General features: G+C 38.2%; 1 protein-coding gene across 1 annotated transcript; it reads left to right on the top strand.

Annotated features, from left to right (window-relative positions):
- The first annotated feature begins 19,688 nt into the window (after positions 1–19,688).
- On the top strand, positions 19,689–22,374 carry LOC140167354 (E3 ubiquitin-protein ligase TRIM45-like). Its single transcript, XM_072190667.1, has one exon. It carries the CDS (start codon positions 19,707–19,709, stop codon positions 21,663–21,665), a length of 1,959 nt encoding a protein of 652 aa, XP_072046768.1. The 5' UTR covers positions 19,689–19,706; the 3' UTR covers positions 21,666–22,374.
- The last annotated feature ends 53 nt before the right edge of the window (positions 22,375–22,427 follow it).

Genomic DNA, 22,427 nt, shown 5'->3' with positions numbered 1-22,427 from the left:
GCTTGAATATGTTGCTCTTGTCAATTATTAAATGCTAACTTTGCTTCTACATGCTATCAAAATTATTGTTACCCATCAATTTTGATGTTTATTGAAAAGGCCTGCGTCTTCCAAATACAACATTGGATACTTTTGAAATGTTCAGAATGAATAGTTTATGACTTTTTTATGTTAATTAATCTACAAATTAATTTGATCTTATGTTGAATTTTGATGTGTCATACCTATCCATTATGAATGAAAACAAATGGGTACCAATCATTTTGACACAACTTTTACATGATGTATTATGATATCGTTTTGAGTCTTAGCAGACGTTCTTCTCTCATTTAAAAGTATCATGGAAAACTGTAATGCACTAAATCCCTTCCAATAAAGCGCAATTCGCATGTATTATATTTTAGCACTGGTACAGCATATTCTGTACAAAGCTTGATGTTACTTCATACATGTATGTCCAGCTACTCAGAGTATAGGCTATAGCTATTAATCACAAGAGCAATTTGCTTGACACACTTTACTTTAACAGATACATCAGGGCGCTTAGAGTATAACTTATTAACTTAGAGCAATTTTACATGTAGGGCCTATATGTCAGATTTGCATACTTATTAAATCCAAACATAAGGGCGCTTGGAAAGAGTTTTCCACTTCCAATTTACACACAAATTTGTATGTGTTTTATCTTTAGCACTGCAGCTATCTTGATTTTATTTCATAATAATTCAGGCTGCTCAGAGTATAGCTATAATCAGTATAGAGCAAGTTGACTGTATCTTAACACTGTATATTTTGCATTGGCTTAGGAAGATTTTCAACATTGAGGGCTGAAACCTGAATAAATTTTGATGGGCCACCCTGGGGGGGGGGGGGGTGCCCGAGGGGGGTTTCCCCCCCGGTATCAGAAAAATTTGTAAAATATAGGTCACAAGCACCCATTTTCCCTCAATTTTATCACAAATTTTAACTTCACCTAGGATTATTCGGGAGGGGGGCTCAGCCCCCAGTTAAGCCTATGGTTTGTATACTTCTTGTATACTTCTTGTATATCTATATATCCAGCCTTTACTTCAAACAGTGTGGCAAATAGTAGTCTTTCTTCAAGACTATTCTTAAATAAATATTAATGTACATTTAAAATTAATGGACAATTTGGGAATTCTAATCTACATACTTATTTTTTGCAAAATGCTCGTCAATTTTGATGGTAATCAAGGTGTAAATATGATAAAAGTGGCCAAATGATAGGCTTGTTTGTAGTAATTTTAAATTTTTTCAAATATGGTCATGAAAATGTAAAATTCTGAAAAGTTTGAAACTTGTCGTCTGCGGTCGACACCCGCGGCGTAACGCTAACTCCCTTACCCTAACCCTGCTTTGTTTATTGCCCAAAGAAACTTTGAAAATAAAGAATTTGATCATCTAAAATTAATAAGATTCATAAACCAAGAAATTCATTCTGTTCTTTATTTCTTGTAAGGAATTTCAATTTACTGTATGATCTTTAAAACCATTTTGTTTTTTAAGTTTACGTGTAAGCTTATAAGAAATTCTTGCGTAGCATTTAAAATTGAGTATTTAACGTGTTTTATTTTGATTAATCCACGTTTGTTGCAATAAATTCTGCCCTGGAAGAGCCGAAAAACATAAACAAAAGTTATTGCTGTTTTGAGCTTGATAAAGTATATCAGCAGTTACCGGATATTCATGAGTTCATAAGGTGACTGTTGCATGAACACAGTGGCTATCCCAGGACACATAGTTCGGAATCTACAATAATTCGAATCCAATGTACATGATTTAGTTGCGTTATTCATAATATTATTATTTAGGTAATTGATCCAAATTGACAAGCAACATACGCTAGGAATTGATTTAACAAAAAAACGGTGGTGTTACAGCAGGACGTTTGCAGCATCACGCGATAAGGAGCTCTTATTATGTGGTTCGTATTGCAATGCATCATAAAATCTAGTGAGATCTTGATAGTAAAATCCAGGTGGTAAAATCATGGACTTTGTACCGAATCAATAGCATGACATACGCTATTCGAGTTGTTGTTGTTCCGTGTACATGTATGTAGAGACCGGGTATAGGCTCGCGGAAATAGACACAATGGCCGATTCAAAGCTACCGAACCTCGAAGGAACTGTTAATAACGCCGATCTTGTCCAGTGCAGCATTTGCCATGCCGCTATTGACAAACCTAAGGCATTACCATGTCTTCATACCTTTTGCTTGAAATGTCTCACAAGTTGGGCTCAAAGCTCGGCAAAGAAACACCCGGATAAGTATAAGGACGCAATATCGTGCCCCACCTGTCGCGAGGACTTTCCGTTACCAAAAGATGGAGTGAAGGAACTCAGGACTAACTTTTTCATCAGCAAATTGAAAGAGCGCAATGAGATTATGGGAAAACTGTGCAAGAAAGATGCCAAGATTCCATGTACCTCGTGCGATAATTCTGATAACCAGGCTTTTGGTCGCTGTGTAGAATGCAACGATTTTTTGTGTAAGAAATGTTTGGATATTCACAAGTCGTTGCGCATACTGAAACATCACCACGTGCTTACACTGGAAGAGCTGCGCACGGGAAAATTGACTATGCACAATCTGCCCGAACAAGAGATGTGTCCAAAGCACACGCGTGAAGTTTTGTATTTCTACTGCGAGACTTGTGATGAGCCAATGTGCCGAGCTTGTACCGTCTTAGACCACCCGCTTCCCGATCATAAACAGATAGACCTGAAGACTGCGGCTGGAGAGAGAAATGACAAACGGCAAGAGTTATGCAAGCAAGTTGGACTCATTCCTAAAGCTATTGATACCGCGACTACGGAGAATAAGAAAACAGCTAAAGTACTGGGAGACAATGTGAAGAAAGCTATTAGTCTCTACAAGGAAACGGCTAAGAAAGCAGAATCGGAATTCATACAGAAAATGAAACAAGATGAAAAGGAATTCACACAGAAAATAAAAGAGTTGGAGGCAAAACGAATCAAGGAGATAGAAGCGCACAGTGATGGCCTACAATTTCAGAAAGCGCGTCTGTGCACTTCAATGGAGATGACACAACAGATTACGCAGAATGGTTCCGAGCATGATGTAGCTACAATGTATTCATCGCTCTCTAATACAATGCAACACATGTCTAAGTTGAATCAAAAGCTGTCAGAAAGTCTATGGGTAAAGTTGAATTTATACCCAGCAAGAATCTTGACAACGGATGAGTTCTCTCGGTTCACTCAATACCTACGAGCAATGGACTCTAGTAAAGACCATTGCATCGGGACAGTTCAGTTCCGGAAGATGCATCGTTCTCGGCACAAATGATGAAATTGCAGTGGCTACATACAGCAGTGGCAATTACGTTAGACTTTTTGATGGCAATGGTACGTTCAAGCGGCAAATCCAACCTAGCAATGTAGGTGGGTACGATCCATATGGGTATTCTTATCCATGGGGCCTGGCAATTGCGCAAAATGACGATTATTTCATCACGGACACTAATCCATACGTGAAAGCTTTCGACACACAAGGAAATTTCAAGCAAAGGTTCAGTGCTCAGAATCCTAACGGCACCTGGTCTCAAAGTGATAATGCCCAGTTATACGGCCTAGCCATTGACACCAAGGATCGCGTGTATATCGGAAGCACAAGTCGGTACATAAGTATCCATAGCCAAGACACTACTCGTGTGTCTGGCTTCAGCGTTAATCTGCAGCCATACTTTATTGCCATCACTACAGATGATCACGTTATCGTCAGCGATTATAACAGCTGCGCAGTTCACGTTTACGACACCAACGGTACTCAACTCCACACCTTCGCCACTCCACCAGCAGGTAACTTCTACCCTACAGGATTGTGCGTTGTCAACGATGAAGTCTTCGTCGCCAGCTACCAAGTAGTTCCAGCAGTCTACCGCTACTCTCTCACGGGCGACTTTATTGGAATCCTCACTAAGGACGTCACATCTCCTTGGGGAATAGCAGTCAAAGACGACGGAGAAGAGCTTCTTGTCTGCGAAGACAGTTCCATCAAAGTTTTTCATCCTTGATTAACACGTCATGTTTCAAAGGCTTCACCAGACCTTTGCATAGCTTTGACTCTCGGCTAGAGCGGCTTCGACCTGCTGGTTCCGAGATCTTTGCAAACGACAAGAGCTATCCATTGACTTAGAATTGTACATACGATGTTCATTCAAAAAGTTCTGCCTCCATCATCACATCTCTGTTATCTTATAAGCCAGGCAATTGAAATTACCCATGATTATACTCTTAAATCTAGGCTACGAAATAAAAGTTATATGATGAAAATGTGATTTTGGTTGATAAGATATGTTGGTTAAAGCGTATACTGATTTGGTACGTCGGAAACGGTTAGAAACTGAAGCCAAAAGTTTAGTAAACATAATATTGTAGCTATGGATAATGTCCATAACAATGTTCCACGATGTGGTTGTCTCACTGTTTACTCAGAATAAATATGTTGGTCCTATTTGAGCTCCCTGACATGCCTTGGGACTCAAAAACAAAATAAACTAGACTTAGCTGTGGTCTAAGACCACGAACACAGCCGTGTTGTGACCCCTTAATGACCTTTGACCCCAAAATATATAAAAACGCCCATAGACAGTGGCTAATGTCAATGTATGGGTGCACGTGGCACCACTTTGCTATGTTATTTGTGGCAGAAGGGGCATTTTGAAGGTTTTCGTCTCAGACCGGAAGTAACCCCTCAATGACCTTTGACCCAAAATAAAAAAATACCACATATGAATTGGGTAACCACAATTCATGTGTGAACATATCGTTACTGTCCTATGTTTTTTTAGCAAATAAAATTTTGTGAAGGTTTTCGTTTTATACCGGAAGTGACCCCTTAATGACCTTTGACCCCAAATCTGTGAGGACCCCATAGACACTGGGTAATAACAATGCATGTGTGCAAGTGGTGTCACTGTCCTACGTAATTTGTGGGAGAAGAAGCATTTTAAAAGGTATTTTAGTTTTATACCGGAAGTGGCCCTTAATGACCTTTGACCCTAAATAAAAAAAATACCACATATACACAGGGTAACTACAATTTATGTGTGAACATACCGTTACTGTCCTATGTTTTTCTTAGCAAATAAAAAATTTTGAAGATTTTTCGTTTTATACCGGAAGTGACCCTTTAATGACCTTTGACCCCAAATCTGTGAGGACCCCATAGACACGGGATAATAACAATTCATGTGTGCAAGTGGTGTCACTGTCCTATGTAATCTGTGAGAGAAGAAGCATTTTGAGTTGAAATCACGTTTTTGACCCCTATGACCCCTGCGTGACCTTTGACCCCACGAGTTTCATATGACATGTAGGGGCATGGTCAATGATGGTTATGACCAAGTTAGGTCAAAATCGGTGTAAGCATGTAAGTGCTAGAGCAAATGAAGTGGTCGGCAGAAAGAAGAAGAACTAGACTTAGCTGTGGTCTAAGACCACGAACACAGCCGTGTTTTGACGCCTTAATGACCTTTGACCTCAAAATATATAAAACGCCCATAGACATTGGCTAATGTCAATGTATGGGTGCAAGTGGCACCACTTTGCTATGTTATTTGTGGCAGAAAGGGGCATTTTGAAGGTTTTTCGTCTCAGACCGGAAGTGACCCCTTAATGACCTTTGACCCCAAATGAAAAAATACCACATGTACAATAGGTAAACACAATTTACGTGTGAATATACCATCACCCTCCAATGTTTTTCTTAGCAAATAAAAAATTTTGAAGGTTTTTCGTTTTATACCGGAAGTGACCCCTTAATGACCTTTGATTCCAAATTTGTGAGGACCCCATAGACACTGGGTAATAACAATGCATGTGTGCAAGTGGCGTCACTGTCATACGTAATTTGTGGAAGAAGAAGCATTTTAAAGGAATTTCGTTTTATACCGGAAGTAGCCCTTAATGACCTTTGACCCTAAATGAAAAAATACCACAAATGCACAGAGTAACTACAATTTATTTGTGAACATACCGTTACTGTCCTATGTTTTTCTTAGCAAATAAAAAATTTTGAAGGTTTTTCGTTTTATACCGGAAGTGACCCCTTAATGACCTTTGACCCCAAATCTGTGAGGACCCCATAGACACTGGCTAATAACAATGCATGTGTGCAAGTGGTGTCATTCTCCTACGTAATCTGTGAGAGAAGAAGCATTTTGAGTTGAAATCACGTTTTTTGACCCCTATGACCCCTGTTTGACCTTTGACCCCACGAGTTTCATATGACATGTAGGGGCATGGTCAATGATCATTGTGACCAAGTTAGGCCAAAATCGGTGCAAGCATGTAAGTGCTAGAGCAAATGTAGTGGTCGGCAGAAGAAAGAAGAAGAAGAACTAGACTTAGCTGTGGTCTAAGACCACGAACACAGCCGTGTTTTGACGCCTTAATGACCTTTGACCTCAAAATATATAAAACGCCCATAGACATTGGCTAATGTCAATGTATGGGTGCAAGTGGCACCACTTTGCTATGTTATTTGTGGCAGAAAGGGGCATTTTGAAGGTTTTTCGTCTCAGACCGGAAGTGACCCCTTAATGACCTTTGACCCCAAATGAAAAAATACCACATGTACAATAGGTAAACACAATTTACGTGTGAATATACCATCACCCTCCAATGTTTTTCTTAGCAAATAAAAAATTTTGAAGGTTTTTCGTTTTATACCGGAAGTGACCCCTTAATGACCTTTGATTGAAAATTTGTGAGGACCCCATAGACACTGCGTAATAACAATGCATGTGTGCAAGTGGCGTCACTGTCATACGTAATTTGTGGAAGAAGAAGCATTTTAAAGGAATTTCGTTTTATACCGGAAGTAGCCCCTTAATGACCTTTGACCCTAAATGAAAAAATACCACAAATGCACAGAGTAACTACAATTTATTTGTGAACATACCGTTACTGTCCTATGTTTTTCTTAGCAAATAAAATTTTTTAAGGTTTTTCGTTTTATACCGGAAGTGACCCCTTAATGACCTTTGACCCCAAATCTGTGAGGACCCCATAGACACTGGCTAATAACAATGCATGTGTGCAAGTGGTGTCACTCTCCTACGTAATCTGTGAGAGAAGAAGCATTTTGAGTTGAAATCACGTTTTTGACCCCTATGACCCCTGTTTGACCTTTGACCCCACGAGTTTCATGTGACATGTAGGGGCATGGTCAATGATCATTGTGACCAAGTTAGGCCAAAATCGGTGCAAGCATGTAAGTGCTAGAGCAAATGTAGTGGTCGGCAGAAGAAAGAAGAAGAAGAAAGAACCTGTAAGAAAAAAGACACAGCCGTGACTAACGTCACGGCTGTGTAAAGAACCTATAAGAAAAAAGACACAGCCGTGACTAACGTCACGGCTGTGTAACCAGACTAAGCTGTGGTCTAACCCACGAACACAGCCGTGTTGTTATCCCTAACGACCTTTGACCCCAAAATATATGAAAACGGCAATAGACATTGGCTAATGTCAATGCATGGGTGCATGTAGCACCACTTTGCTATGTTACTTGTGGCAGAAGGGGCATTTTGAAGGTTTTTCGTCTCAGACCGGAAGTGACCCCTTAATGACATTTGACCCCATATTAAAAATACCACATATGAATTGGGTACCCACAATTCATGTGTGAACATACCGTTACTGTCCTATGTTTTTCTAAGCAAATAAAAAATTTTGACAGTTTTTCGTTTTATACCGGAAGTGACCCCTTAATGACATTTGACCCCAAATAAAAAAATACCACATATGAATTGGGTACCCACAATTCATGTGTGAACATACCGTTACTGTCCTATGTTTTTCTTAGCAAATAAAAATTTTTGAAGGTTTTTCGTTTTATACCGGAAGTGACCCCTTAATGACGTTTGACCCCAAATCTGTGAGGACCCCATAGACACTGGGTAATAACAATTCATGTGTGCAAGTGGTGTCACTGTCCTACGTAATTTGTGGGAGAAGAAGCATTTTAAAGGTATTTCGTTTTATACCGGAAGTGGCCCTTAATGACCTTTGACCCTAAATTAAAAAATACCACATATACACAGGGTAACTACAATTTATGTGTGAACATACCGTTACTGTCCTATGTTTTTCTTAGCAAATAAAAAAATTTGAAGTTTTTTCGTTTTATACCGGAAGTGACCCCTTAATGACCTTTGTCACCAAATCTGTGAGGACCCCATAGACACAAGATAATAACAATGCATGTGTGCAAGTGGTGTCACTGTCCTACGTAATCTGTGAGAGAAGAAGCATTTTGAGTTGAAATCACGTTTTTGACCCTATGACCCCTGCGTGACCTTTGACCCCACGAGTTTCATATGACATGTAGGGGCATGGTCAATGATGGTTGTGACAAAGTTAGGTCAAAATCGGTGTAAGCATGTAAGTGCTAGAGCAAATGTAGTGGTCGGCAGAAAGAAAGAAAGAAAGAAGAAAGAAGAACTAGACTTAGCTGTGGTCTAAGACCACGAACACAGCCGTGTTGTAACCCCCAATGACCTTTGACCCCAAAATATATGAAAACCCCATAGACATTGGCTAATGTCAATGCATGGAGTGCACGTGGCATCACTTTGCTATGTTATTTGTGGCAGAAGGGGCATTTTGAAGGTTTTTCGTCTCAGGCCGGAAGTAACCCCTTAATGACCTTTGACCCCAAATAAAAAAATACCACATAATGAATTGGGTAACCACAATTCATGTGTGAACATACCGTTACTGTCCTATGTTTTTCTTAGCAAATAAAACATTTTGAAGGTTTTTTCGTTTTATACCGGAAGTGACCCCTTAATGACCTTTGACTCCAAATCTGTGAGGACCCCATAGACACAAGATAATAACAATGCATGTGTGCAAGTGGTGTCACTGTCCTACGTAATCTGTGAGAGAAGAAGCATTTTGAGTTGAAATCACGTTTTGACCCCTATGACCCCTCCGTGACCTTTGACCCCACGAGTTTCATATGACATGTAGGGGCATGGTCAATAATGGTTGTGACCAACTTAGGTCAAAATCGGTGTAAGCATGTAAGTGCTAGAGCAAATGTAGTGGTCGGCAGAAGAAAGAAAGAAGAAAGAACCTGTAAGAAAAAAGACACAGCCGTGACTAACGTCACGGCTGTGTAAAAAAGAACTAGACTAAGCTGTGGTATAAACCTCGATCACAGCCGTGTTGTTACCCCTAATGACCTTTGACCCCAAAATATATGAAAACGGCCATAGACATTGGCTAATGTCAATGCATGGGTGCATGTGGCACCACTTTGCTATGTTACTTGTGACAGAAGGGGGCATTTTGAAGGTTTTTCGTCTCAGACCGGAAGTGACCCTTAATGACATTTGACCCCAAATAAAAAATACCACATATGAATTGGGTACCCACAATTCATGTGTGAACATACTCGTTACTGTCCTATGTTTTCTTAGCAAATACAAATTTTTGACGGTTTTTCGTTTTATACCGAAGTGACCCCTTAATGACCTTTGACCCCAAATCTGTGAGGACCCCATAGACACTGGATAATAACAATGCATGTATGCAAGTGGTGTTACTGTCCGACGTAATTTGTGGGAGAAGAAGCATTTTAAAGGTATTTCGTTTTGTACCGGAAGTGGCCCTTAATGACCTTTGACCCTAAATAAAAAATACCACATATACACAGGGTAATTACAATTTATGTGTGAACATACCGTTACTGTCCTATGTTTTTCTTAGCAAATAAAAATTTTTGAAGGTTTTTCGTTTTATACCGGAAGTGACCCCTTAATGACCTTTGACCCCAAATCTGTGAGGACCCCATAGACACTGGGTAATAGTAATGCATGTGTGCAAGTGGGTTCACCGTCATACGTAATCTGTAGGAGAAGAAGCATTTTTAGTTGAAATCACGTTTTTGACCCCTATGACCCCAGCGTGACCTTTGACCCCACGAATTTCATGTGACATGTAGGGGCATGGTCAATGATGATTGTGACCAAGTTAGGTCCAAATCGGTGTAAGCATGTGAGTGCTAGAGCAAATGTAGTGGTCGGCAGAAAGAAGAAGAAAGAAAGAAGAAAGAAGAAAGAACCTGTAAGAAAAAAGACACAGCCGTGACTAACGTCACGGCTGTGTAAAGAAGAAAGAACCTGTAAGAAAAAAGACACAGCCGTGACTAACGTCACGGCTGTGTAAACATGGTTTATATGAGAAGAAACCGTCGAAGGGTTCAACAGACATACAAATGTTAGTGAAATTTGCCAGATTTCGACTAGACCACGTTTAAGGGTAATTGGTAATTACGTCCTATTTTAAGTAATGGATACATCTTGACGTGGAAATGAGATGAACAGATTGTTAATGACCTTGTATATACTTGCAAAGTACAAAAACTGTGTAAAAGACTTACTTGATTTTAACTTAAGAACCAATTGATATGACTGGATCCAACATTTTCTCACCCGGTCGAAGTCAACAACATATGGCAAAGGGTCTATACCCAGCAAACACAAAAACGTTTTAAAAACGTTTTAAATAAGTTATATTTTGGCTTTTGGTTTAGGTAAAACGTTTTAATAACATTAAAATGTCGGGTTATATAAAGGTCATGATAACGTTTTAAAACGTTTTGTATGAAAACACGCTACAACAATATTTTTAAATGTTTTCAAAAATGTTATTGTAAACTATTTTTGCAAACATTTTTGCCAAATATTGTGTCAATACTTAAATAACATTATGTTAAAATGTTTGAACCCAGCAAACACAGAAATGTTCTTGAAATGTTTCTTTCAAAACCTTTTAATAACATTTAAATGTCGGGTTATATAAAGGTCATGAAAACGTTTTTAAAACGTTATTGAAAATATTTTGGGCAAACATTTTTCGCAAAATATTTTTTCAGCCCCAAAATAACATTCTGTTTAAAATGTTTTGTATCAAGTTTTCAAGAATGTTTTTGGAATGTTATTAAAACGTTTTTATACCCTTTATATAACCCGACATTTAAACGTTGTCTGTTAAACATTTTTGTTTGCTGAGCATTAGATTATCAAATAATGATTTTTAAGGTTATGAAAACGTTTTATACTCTTAATATACCCTTTATATAACCCGACATTTAAACGTTTCCTGACAACCTTTTATAACCTTTTGCGAATGATGTCGAAAACGTTTTATGTTTGCTGGGTATGAAGGCTATTCTGAACATGTATCGGTTTTGTTGTGCAACAGACATGATACCCAGTAAAACTGTACTATCTGCAAGCATTGGATATTGATAAATTATTTGAACAAAAATATAGCAATTTAGTCATTTTCAGGAATAAATTTGTAATGATTTCCATATAGATGTTGGCAACCTTTTAAATCAAAACTAGCCTTTCTTTTCACTTTTCAGACCGTTTCCGATGTACCAAATCTGTATTCGGTTTAACAAATACAACTACAAATCACATTTTAATCAAATAACTTTTATTTTGTAGCCAAGATTTAAGAGTATAACCATGGGTAATTAATTTCAATATCCTGGTACGTAAGATAAGAGAGATGTGATGATAGAGGTAGAACTTTTTGAATGGCCCTCGTATTTGCAAAAAAATTTGCTGCATTTTATTTAAATAAGAAATAACGACTAAACTGGCGGATAAACAAGTCAGATCGAACTACGAGAAGGTCGTTCAAAAAGATCTGCCTCAGGCCTTATAGCTCTGTACATGATCTTGAAACTTTATAAACACTTTTTAACGCTTTTAATATGGGTATATTAATTACCATAGCTTTGAAAGCTTTCTGTGAATTTGTGGATGACCTCGGACCATAATAGGATTTAGTACAATGGAAATGGTAAAACATAAAACCATCTTAAACTTGTTCATGAAAATTAAGTTCTACCTCCGAGCTTCAAAAGGACATTAAGCGACCCGTCAGTGCTGAACCACACTTTTCCCGAACTTGTCAGGTGACGGCATGTTTGCAACCTTTACTATTGTTGTAACCGACGCTTGAGATGAATAAGTTAGAAACTTTTCTGTATTTCTTGTTAAAACAGGCAAGTATCAGACCTTCATTTGTGAGTCAATGAACTTCATGTAATAAAGGACATCGAATTCGGAAACCATGCTCAGCTCTATAATAGCAATCGACACTTCAAAAAGGGAATTACTTGACCTATTTCATGAAAACGTTTACTAGTTATTGTTATCAATTGGAAGTTTGTGAGTGTAAACAAATTTGTACAAATAATTCTGAATGTGGTTTGAGTATAAAGAAATAACCAACCATTTTCCTTACTGGTTTCTTTCAAATTAGCTTCCTGTTTGAATATGCTGCTCTTGTCAATTATTAATTGCTAACTTTGCCTCTATCAAAATAATTGTTACCCATCAATTTTGATATAAAATTGGATCGATTGAGCCCATATTTATTGGTCGAGCTATGAGTTTTAAAATATTGGACGAAATATTGGGCGTAAAGCATCAAATTTTATCATTATTATGTTTTGGATACACTATTTTTACACACTTGGATTAAACAAAACATAATAATGATATTTATTGAAAAGCCTGCGTCTTCCAAATGCAACGTGTTTTTTTTAATGTTCAGAATGAATAATTTATGACTTTTTATGGCAATTAATCTACAAATTATTTTGATTTTCATGTTGAATTTTGAGGTGTCATACTCATCCATTATGAATGAAAACAAATGGGTACCAATCATTTTGACTCATCTTTTACATGATGAATTATGCTATCGTTTTGAGTCTTAGCAGACCTTCTTTTCTCATTTATAAGTATCATGGAAAACTGTGATGAACTAAATCACTTCCAATAAAGCGCAATTAGCATGTATTATATTTTAGCACTGGTTAGTGTAGTAGTCCTCTCACTCGCTTCTCACCACTGTGGCCCGGGTTCAATTCCCCGCGGCGCCACATGTGAGTTTGGTTGCCGATCCATGCTCGTCCTCGCAGGTTTTTCTCCGGGTGCTCCGGTTTTCCTCCTGCATCTAAAATCGGACCTCTTCCCATATCCCTGTCCCGACCCGTCATATGCGGATGGCGTCCCTTAAATATAGTAGCCTCTGAGCACTATTGGGATTAGCCTGGCTTCGGCCGAATGTTATAAATAAATAAATAAAATAAATAAATATTCTGTACAAAGCTTGATTTTACTTCATAAGTCCAGCTACTCAGAGTATAGGCTATAGCTATTAATCACGAGAGCAATTTGCCTGACACACTTTACTTTAAGCGGATACATCAGTGCGCTTAGAGTATAACTTATTAACTTACGAGCAATTTTACATGTATGTGCTTTAAGGGCTGGGGTATGAACGTTTGGACAGTATTTATTTTGGGACATTAGAGCACATCAGACATATCGAATTGCATTCTGAATACGAACAATGTCATTCTGATATCAAATAATTTTGATTTTTGAAATTCGCAATGTAATACACATTTTATGGCAAATCATTAAAAATTGATATTTTTGATATTTAACAGTACTCGAAGTAAACTTTATAAATCTGATGATTTATACTTAAAGTGTATGTAGGTGGGATGAAAAGCCGACGAACAATTGAAAATTTTGACCTTTCGTATTGAAGATATGGATTTTTTTCCCAAAACACCAAAAAAAATTAGGTCTTTTTGGGAAAAAAATCCATATCTTCAATATGAAAGGTCAAAATTTTCAATTGACCGTCGGCTTTTCCTCCTGTTACATACACTTTAAGAATATATCATTAGATTTATATAATTTACTTCGAGGACTGTTATATATCAAAATTTGAAAAATATCAAATTTTTATAATTTGTCATAAAATTTGTATTATATTGTGATTTAAAAAAATGAAAATTATTTGATATCAGAAAGACATGCTTCGTATTCAGAATGCAATTCGATAGGTCTGAGGTGCTCTCATGTCCCAAAAAAATACTGTCGAAACGCAATAAACGCTCATTTTGGATCCCTTAACACTGCATCAGATTTGTATACTTATTAAATCCAAACATAAGGGCGCTTGGAAAGAGTTTTCCACTTCCAATTTACGCAAAAATGTGTATGTGTTTATCTATAGCACTGCAGCTATCTTGTTTGATTTTATTTCATAATAATTCAGGCTGCTCAGAGTATAGCTGTATATTTAGTGTATTTTGTACACTTCTTGTATATAATATCTATATATCCAGCCTTTACTCCCGGCCTTTACTTCAAACAGTGTGGCTAATAGTAGTCTTTCTTTTCATGACGATTCTTCAATAAGTATGAATGTACATTTAAAACTAATGGACAATTTGGGAATTCTAATCTACCGATGTCAACATAATTTTTTTACAAATTAATGTTCGTCAATTTTGATGGTAATCAAGGTGTAAATATGATAAAAGTAATGCTAGGCTTGTTTGTAGTAATTTAAAATATTTTCAAATATGGTCATGAAAATGTAAAATTCTGAAATGTTAAAGAAAATTTTGAAACTTGTCGTCTGCAGTCGACACCCGCGTGGAGAGAGTTAACCGTATAAACTCTAACTCCTTACCCTAACCCTGCTTTGTGTATTGTCCAAGGAAACTTAGAAAATAAAAAATTGATCATCTAAAATTAATAACATTCATAAACCAAGAAATAAAATAAATAACAGAATGGATGTTGAAAAAAAAAAAAAAAAATTTAATTCAGGTAGAAATATACAGAAATAAAATCAAATCCGCTTATACATGTTATAAGGAATTTATAAGGAATATTTCAATTTACTGTATGATCTTTAAACCCATTTTTGTTTTTTGATTTACGTGTAAGCTTGTAAAAAAATCTTAGTATTTAACGTGTTTTATTTTGATTAATGTACGTCTGTTACAATAAATTTTGCCCTGGAAGGGCCGAAAAACATAAACAAACGTTATTGCTGTTTTGAACTTGAAAAAGTGAAAATGATAAGTGCAGAACAGGAGTCAATGACGTGGCATTCGTTTGTTTAAGTGAGGCCATCCAAATGCACCAACTGATTGAACACATTTGAAAAGCCGAGCAGATGTTTTAGCATCATTGGCTTGCAAGAGGGGAAAAAGCACAGTGATTTATAGTGCGCTACGCACAGGCACAACGCCTAGACGTTGATCCACAAACCTCAGCACACTTTACAGGTTGTCGCTGACCACTACGGCCCCACATCATTCCATAAATTAAACAACAATTCAGGGACTTTGCTGCTTCAAGAGCGCACACCCTAGACATTCCACAAATAACCTTCGCAACCAGGATCAGCTCCGGGGGGGGGGGCACTTAATATGAAATGGATATAGGTGTAGGGCTGGCGCTTTCGCAGTAAGGGGCATTCGGCGAGAGCAAAATGTAAAAAAATATATGGGATCAGTGGGTGAGAGCATGATTTTTGGCATTTGGTGAGAGCAAAATGTAAAATTATGGGGTCAGTGGGTGAGAACATGACCTTTTTTTTAATGGACCCTTCGGGTGAGAGCCGAAACAGCGCCACAAAAACCTCGAACATCGAATTTCTAGCTCTAAATGGTTTCAAATTTCTTCGTTTTTTCAAAATAAGTAACAAAATCAGTGATAAATGAAATTTGCTGTTCAAATTGAAAAATAAGGGTCTTTGGGTAACAAATCAAATGGAAAAATAAGGGGTCTTCGGGTGACAGAGCATGTGTTCGTAAAAAAATATGGGGTCTTTGTGTGACAGCGACGCTGACAAAGGGGGTCTTAACAGCCCTACATACGCGTAAGGGAAATTTAGTTTGGCAGAGGTGGGGCTCGAACTCACGCCGAACCGCTATCGTGAATTCTGAATGAGCCTAGCGCCTTAGACCGCTCGGCCACATGACTTGTTGGTATCCATCTTGAAAGTTTTTTGAACATATAATCGCAACTTCAACATAGGCTTACCACGTGACAAGCAAAGACAGAAAACCTACCATATTTTGGAATTTTATTTGCTTAAAAACATTAATGTGTATTAATAGCGCTCAATTGTTGTTAACTGCGTGTTCTACACACAGAAATCCGACAATAAATGGGCCTCTACATGGACAATACATTATATCGATTTTGACTCGCACGTGCTCGTATATACATGTGGTTCAGTATAATAGTGGAGCCTACCATTTTTCTTGTATACGCGTTCGATGTTTTTATCATTTATATAAAAAAAATCTACATTAGACTTCAAATGTTTCTTCGGAAAATAAAAGATTAGAATATCATAAAAACAAAACAGTAATCTTTGGCGGGTTCTAATGTAATTTTACATAGAATTTTCAACGTTTTTCTATCCTTATTCTCGCTCAATTAAAAAAATATTTCGGCGTATATAAAATTGAAATAAAATTCTCTGCCTCTTAAACGACATCAAATGTGCCACAATTGGGTATCATGAATCGTTATATATGACGTGCAGTAAATATTCATATATTCTTTTATACATAGGATGCTTCAATTTTGACACAAAAACTATTTCATTGAAAACCCTCTCACTCGGCTATCTAAAAAAAGGTAAACACGCTTCCCTAGAATATGCAATAAATTAGCATTAAAAGTTTTCTTATTTTAGCAGCATTCCAGAAACACTTGGCGTTACCAACCTTGTCATCTGGCCATGTTTAAAACAACCATTTAATTTTTTTGTTAAGGTTATTGACAATTCAACTCGCACATTTTCTTTGTGTGCTTACGAGGGCGGTCAAAAGTTCGTAGAACTCGGTATGCTACTTTGTCGCACGGTATTGAATTTGGTCTCATTTGAAAGCGTGTTCCTTCAAAACATTACTGCAAAGATATTAGATTTTTACATCACTGTATGTGGGCAGGACACTCTTCAGAGAAAGCCTACCTCCATGAATTCACAGGTACTACCAGAAGTGAATGTAGCTCATTATGGAAATTTCTCCGGACGGCGGTGAAAACTCAAATGAAACTTAACAATGTACAGTTGCTGTAACTGGTAATGAAGTCCTTGGTATTCAACAGCAATGAAATAGTTCTTAGAGTTCAAGAATGGAATGAGCGTCCTTGAAGATCATCCAAGGTTCAAAAGACTTGCTGATGTCACCACTAATGATATACGTGCTGGTACAGTGGCATTGATAATGAATAAAGAGCCAAATAAGAAAGATGAGATAGCCACAAAATATGACAACTCTGTTGAATGTGTTTTCAACATTAATCAATTAACATTGGGTATTCCAGGGTGTCTTCTAGATGGGGTCCCAGAATCTTCATGTACAAAAGTGATACCAATTGACATATTCACATCCACACCTTCTATACACTTAGAATGAGGACCGAGGCAAGTTTAATCTATATGTGGCCAACGGTGATAAGACATACATTAATCAGTGGAATTACGAGTGCATTTAGTGGAAGCACCTAGATCTCCCACCCCTAAGAAGATCATCACTCGGTCACCATAGTGCAAGGTCTTCATCGCTGTTTCTGAGATCCAGGGAGAGTCTTGATGACAGATCATTTGCCAAATGAAAGTACAATCATAGGCATATATCATACAATATAGCAAAATTGAGGCAAGCCATCATGTGAAGAAGGTTGATGGTAGGAATGTGACTGTTCTCGGATTGTGTTCTGTACGTTATTCTTAGTTTGTCAAGCTGCCATTCACGACAGAGGGGTCAGTTAACTAAAGTAACCACATTGTGGTTCAGGCATGACCTCCAGTTAGTGAAACCTATTTTAGAATTTTAAGTCCTACCTTCATAATATCAGGTTTGCTGGTGATCAATGCTGGTGAGCCCTCACGGAAGAGTGGCTCAAGGAGCTATCGGAAGACTTCCATTTTGTTGACGAAGAAGGTTTCAAGAAAAATTGCGACGGGTGCATTATGGTTTGTAGTGACCATGCTCAAGAGTGAGATAGAAAGAATTTGGCTAGTACTCTTTCAAGTACCTTGTTCTACGAACTTTTGACCGCCCTCGTACCTTCCAGCTAATGTCAGGTTTGATCATGTTGATTACAAGGTTGTGAAGGTTCCGGGGCACCCACTATAAATGAGTGACGGGGATGTGCGGCCACATTGACCACAATCTAAACCAATGACCTCCTTATTTATTTTTTTGTTTTACTGACACCAAAAGATCCCCCTTTTCAAGAATTTTGAACAAATTTCTGATAATCTTGTATCGATTGACCCCGTTTTTTCTCTAATATTCACGAAATTCATTATATTTCTGCAAATTTATATTCAGAACATTTCACATTTTGATGACTTTTTGTATCAAACATTTGATGATAGAAAATTATAAGCCAACGTATACGTACTATTATATAAGCCAAGATATTTAAAAATATTACATGATATTAAAAAGAACGAGCACTATATATAGCTTACTCATGCAATACTGACTCAATTCTATATCAGCAGTTACCGGATATCATCGGATATGATGTTCATGATCACTCCTCCCTAGGTCATACATAAATTCGCCCAGTCCTATTTCCCTAATATGAAATTTAAAAAAGGGAATTTTCAGCTCGGCAGAGGTGGGCCTCGAACCCACGCCGCAGCTACATACAGAATACTCAAGTCCAGCGCGCTAATCCATTGGACCACATGAATCGAATTTATTATAGGCTAGCTTAGGCTACAGGCAACTCCAACATTTATCGGGCATACAGTATAATAGAAATACAACAATACGTGTACGTGGTCCGCACAATACATGGTATATCGGTTCGAGCAATGTATAGCGAGCCTGCCATTTTTGAGCCTGCCATTTTTCTTGTAGACCTATAGTCCCAGGGGTATTATACGTTGGGTTCCCTCCCAGTTTATTCATTGCAAGATTTTTGCATAGAACCCCCAAGATAATTTTAGAAAATGGAAGATTAGAATACCATAAAAACGATACAGTAATCTTTATTGGGGTTCTATGTAAAAAAAATTCATCATTTTGTGAGCGTTTATTTCACTAAATTAAAAAAATATTTTGACGTATATAAAATTGAAATAAAATTCTCTGCATCCTAAACGACACCAACTGTCCCATAATTGGGTATCACGAATCGTTATACATGTTGTACAGTTAATATTCATATATTAATTTATACATATGATGCTTCAGTTTTTACAAAACAAATTTAAGCGAAAACCCACCCACTCGGCTATTTCAAAAAGATAATCAGACTTCCTTAGAATGTGCAATAATTAGCATTAAAATCAAGTAGTTTTTTTACGCATTTTAAAAACGCCGTGGCCCGATGACGAATGCCGCTGTGATTCATGATTGCTGCGCACGGAGTTCATAAGGTGACTGTTGCATGATCAAAGGGACTATCCCGAGACACGTAATTCCGAATCTACAATAATTCGAATCCAATTTAGTTGCGTTGTATATTATGATAAAGTGATCCAAACAAGCAACATATGCTAGGAACCGATTAAAAAAACCCGGTGGCGTTACAGCAGGACGTTTGCGGCATCACGCGATAAGGAGCTCATTCACGCGATAACCTGGACTAAATTAATCCGGATATTTATGTGGTTCGTATTGAAATGCATCAAAAACTAGTGAGATTTTGATAGTAGAATCCAGATGGTAAAATCATAGACGTTGCACCGAATCGAATTGCATACATTATTCGAGTTTTATTTCGTGTACATGTAGAGATCGGGATAATATAGACTCAGGAAAAAGACACAATGGCCGATTCAAAGCTACTAAACCTCGAAGGAACTGTTAGTAACGCCGATCTTGTTCAATGCAGCATCTGCCATGCCGCTATTGACAAACCTAAGGCACTACCGTGTCTTCATACCTTTTGCTTGAAATGTCTCACCAGTTGGGCTCAAAGCTCGGCAAAGAAACACCCGGATAAGTACAAGGACGCGGTATCGTGCCCCACCTGTCGCGAGGACTTTCCGTTACCAAAAGATGGAGTGAAGGAACTCAGGACTAACTTTTTCATCAGCAAATTGAAAGAGCGCAATGAGATTATGGGAAAACTGTGCAAGAAAGATGCCAAGATTCCATGTACCTCGTGTGATAATTCTGACAACCGGGCTTTTGGTCGCTGTGTAGAATGCAACGATTTTTTGTGTAAGAAATGTTTGGATATTCACAAGTCGTTGCGCATACTGAAACATCACCACGTGCTTACACTGGAGGAGCTGCGCACGGGAAAATTGACTATGCACAATCTGCCCAAACAAGAGATGTGTCCAAAGCACACGCGTGAAGTTTTGTATTTCTACTGCGAGACTTGTGATGAGCCAATGTGCCGAGCTTGTACCGTCTTAGACCACCCGCTTCCCGATCATAAACAGATAGACCTGAAGACTGCGGCTGAAGAGAGAAATGATAAACTCCAAGAGTTATTCAAGCAAGTTGAACTCATTCCTAAAGCTATTGATACCGCGACTACGGAGAATGAGAAAACCGCTGAAGTACTGGGCGACAATGTGAAGAAAGCTATTAGTCTCTACAAGGAAACGGCTAAGAAAGCAGAAACAGACTTCATACAGAAAATGAAACAAGATGAAAAGGAATTCACACAGAAAATAAAAGAGTTGGAGGCAAAACGAATCAAGGAGATAGAAGCGCACAGTGATGGCCTACAATTTCAGAAAGCGCGTCTGTGTACTTCAATGGAGATGACACAACAGATTACGCAGAATGGTTCCGAGCATGATATAGCCACAATGTATTCATCGCTCTCTAATACCATGCAACGGATGTCCAAATTGACTCCAAAAGCTGTCAGAAAGTCCATAGGTAAAATTGAATTCATACCAGGCGAGGATCTTGCTAACGGTCTGAGTTCTCTCGGTTCACTCAATACTTACGAGCAATGGACTCTAGGAAAGACCATTGCATCGCGACAGTTCAATAATGGAAAATACATCGTTTTCGACAAAAATGACGAAATCGCTGTTGCAATCCAAAGTGGCAATAAATACGTTCAGGTTTTTGATGAAAATGGCACAAACAAACGGCAAATCCAAACGCGCGATGCAGGTGGACGCGATCCAAGGAATTGTTCGAATCCATGGGGCCTGACAATCGCGCAAAATGGCGACTATTTCATCACGGACTCTAATCCATACGTGAAAGTTTTCAACGCGGAGGGAAATTTCAAGCAAACGTTTGGTGTTCAGAATCCAAACGGCAACTGGTCATACGATGATGATTCCTACTTGTACGGTATAGCCATTGACAACAATGGTCGCGTGTATGTCGGAAGTTCTAACCAGTACATTAGTATCCATAACCAAGACGGTACTCGAGTATCTGGCTTCAACCTCAACAATATGTATCCATGGTTCATCGCCATTACCGCAGATGATAACGTCATCGTCAGCGATCATGGCGGCTGTCAACAGGCTATCCACGTGTACGACACAAAAGGCACTCAACTCCACACCTTCGCCAATCCACCAGAAGGTAACTTCCACCCTACAGGATTATGTGTGGTCCAAGATGAAGTCTTCGTTGCTAGTTACACAGGACCCAGAGTAGTCTACCGTTACTCTCTCACAGGTGACTACATTGGAATTCTGACGAAGGAAGTCACATCTCCCTGGGGAATGGCACTCAAAGACGACGGGGAAGAGCTGCTTGTCTGTGACAAGAATTCCATCAAAGTATTTCAACTGAAATAGTAACATTCATTCACATTAACTATCATCTAGATACCGACAATTATCCAAAGGACTCGACAATGATCGAAATCGATTATCATGATTATATCCAAAGGACATGGACCGCATTACCGCATCCGTTTGATCAGGGGCACTCGACCTTCATTTTGATGGAGGTGTGCGGCTCTGAAACAAAATGGTTTGGAATGAATTGGGGTCTTGGTGGAACTGATTTGTAGGGATAAGTTAATGTACTATAAGAACTGATTCTTGAGTGCAAAAAAAGGGGCACGATCAACATGATCAAGTGAAATGAGCCTAATGTCGCTAACATTGACTTTCAGTTATTAGCAAAGCAAGTTCATTTCGGAGGGGGTTCTTTCTCGGGTTGAAGGTGTACAGGGATATGCCACCGTTTTGGGATACCTTTTCAGCGATTTTGGTATCGATGCTTAGGTTTTAAGTGAAGACCAATGCTCCTAATTAGGCGCATTTGGGCAAAAGTGCCCTTAAAAGCACCTAATTTGGACAAATCTGGGCGCTATTTTGGTGCTTTTTGTGAAATATTGGTATAATGGGTTGCATATATAAACAGCAAAAAGCAGATATACAAAAATTCAGCATCAGAAAGTCTTCGTGGCGCATCTCCGTACAAAATTTTTCGAAAACCCCCGCCCCTCGTGCTAATATTATTTTGTTTCACGTTGTGCTCAGCAACTGATGAATTGTACCAGACGTTAAAATTCCACGTGGTTTAAATCAAAACAGTTTTTGAAGGGCTCC

The sequence above is a fragment of the Amphiura filiformis genome, chromosome 13 (genome assembly GCF_039555335.1).
Source record: "Amphiura filiformis chromosome 13, Afil_fr2py, whole genome shotgun sequence".
Lineage (NCBI taxonomy): Eukaryota > Metazoa > Echinodermata > Ophiuroidea > Amphilepidida > Amphiuridae > Amphiura > Amphiura filiformis.
The sequence above is the reverse complement of the archived record's forward strand: the minus strand, read 5'-3'. Positions and strand labels throughout refer to the sequence as shown.

What these genes read in the sequence shown, in the direction of transcription:
- LOC140167354 (XM_072190667.1), top strand. Translation starts at nt 19,707, where the DNA reads ATGGCCGATTCAAAGCTACTAAACCTCGAAGGAACTGTTAGTAACGCC.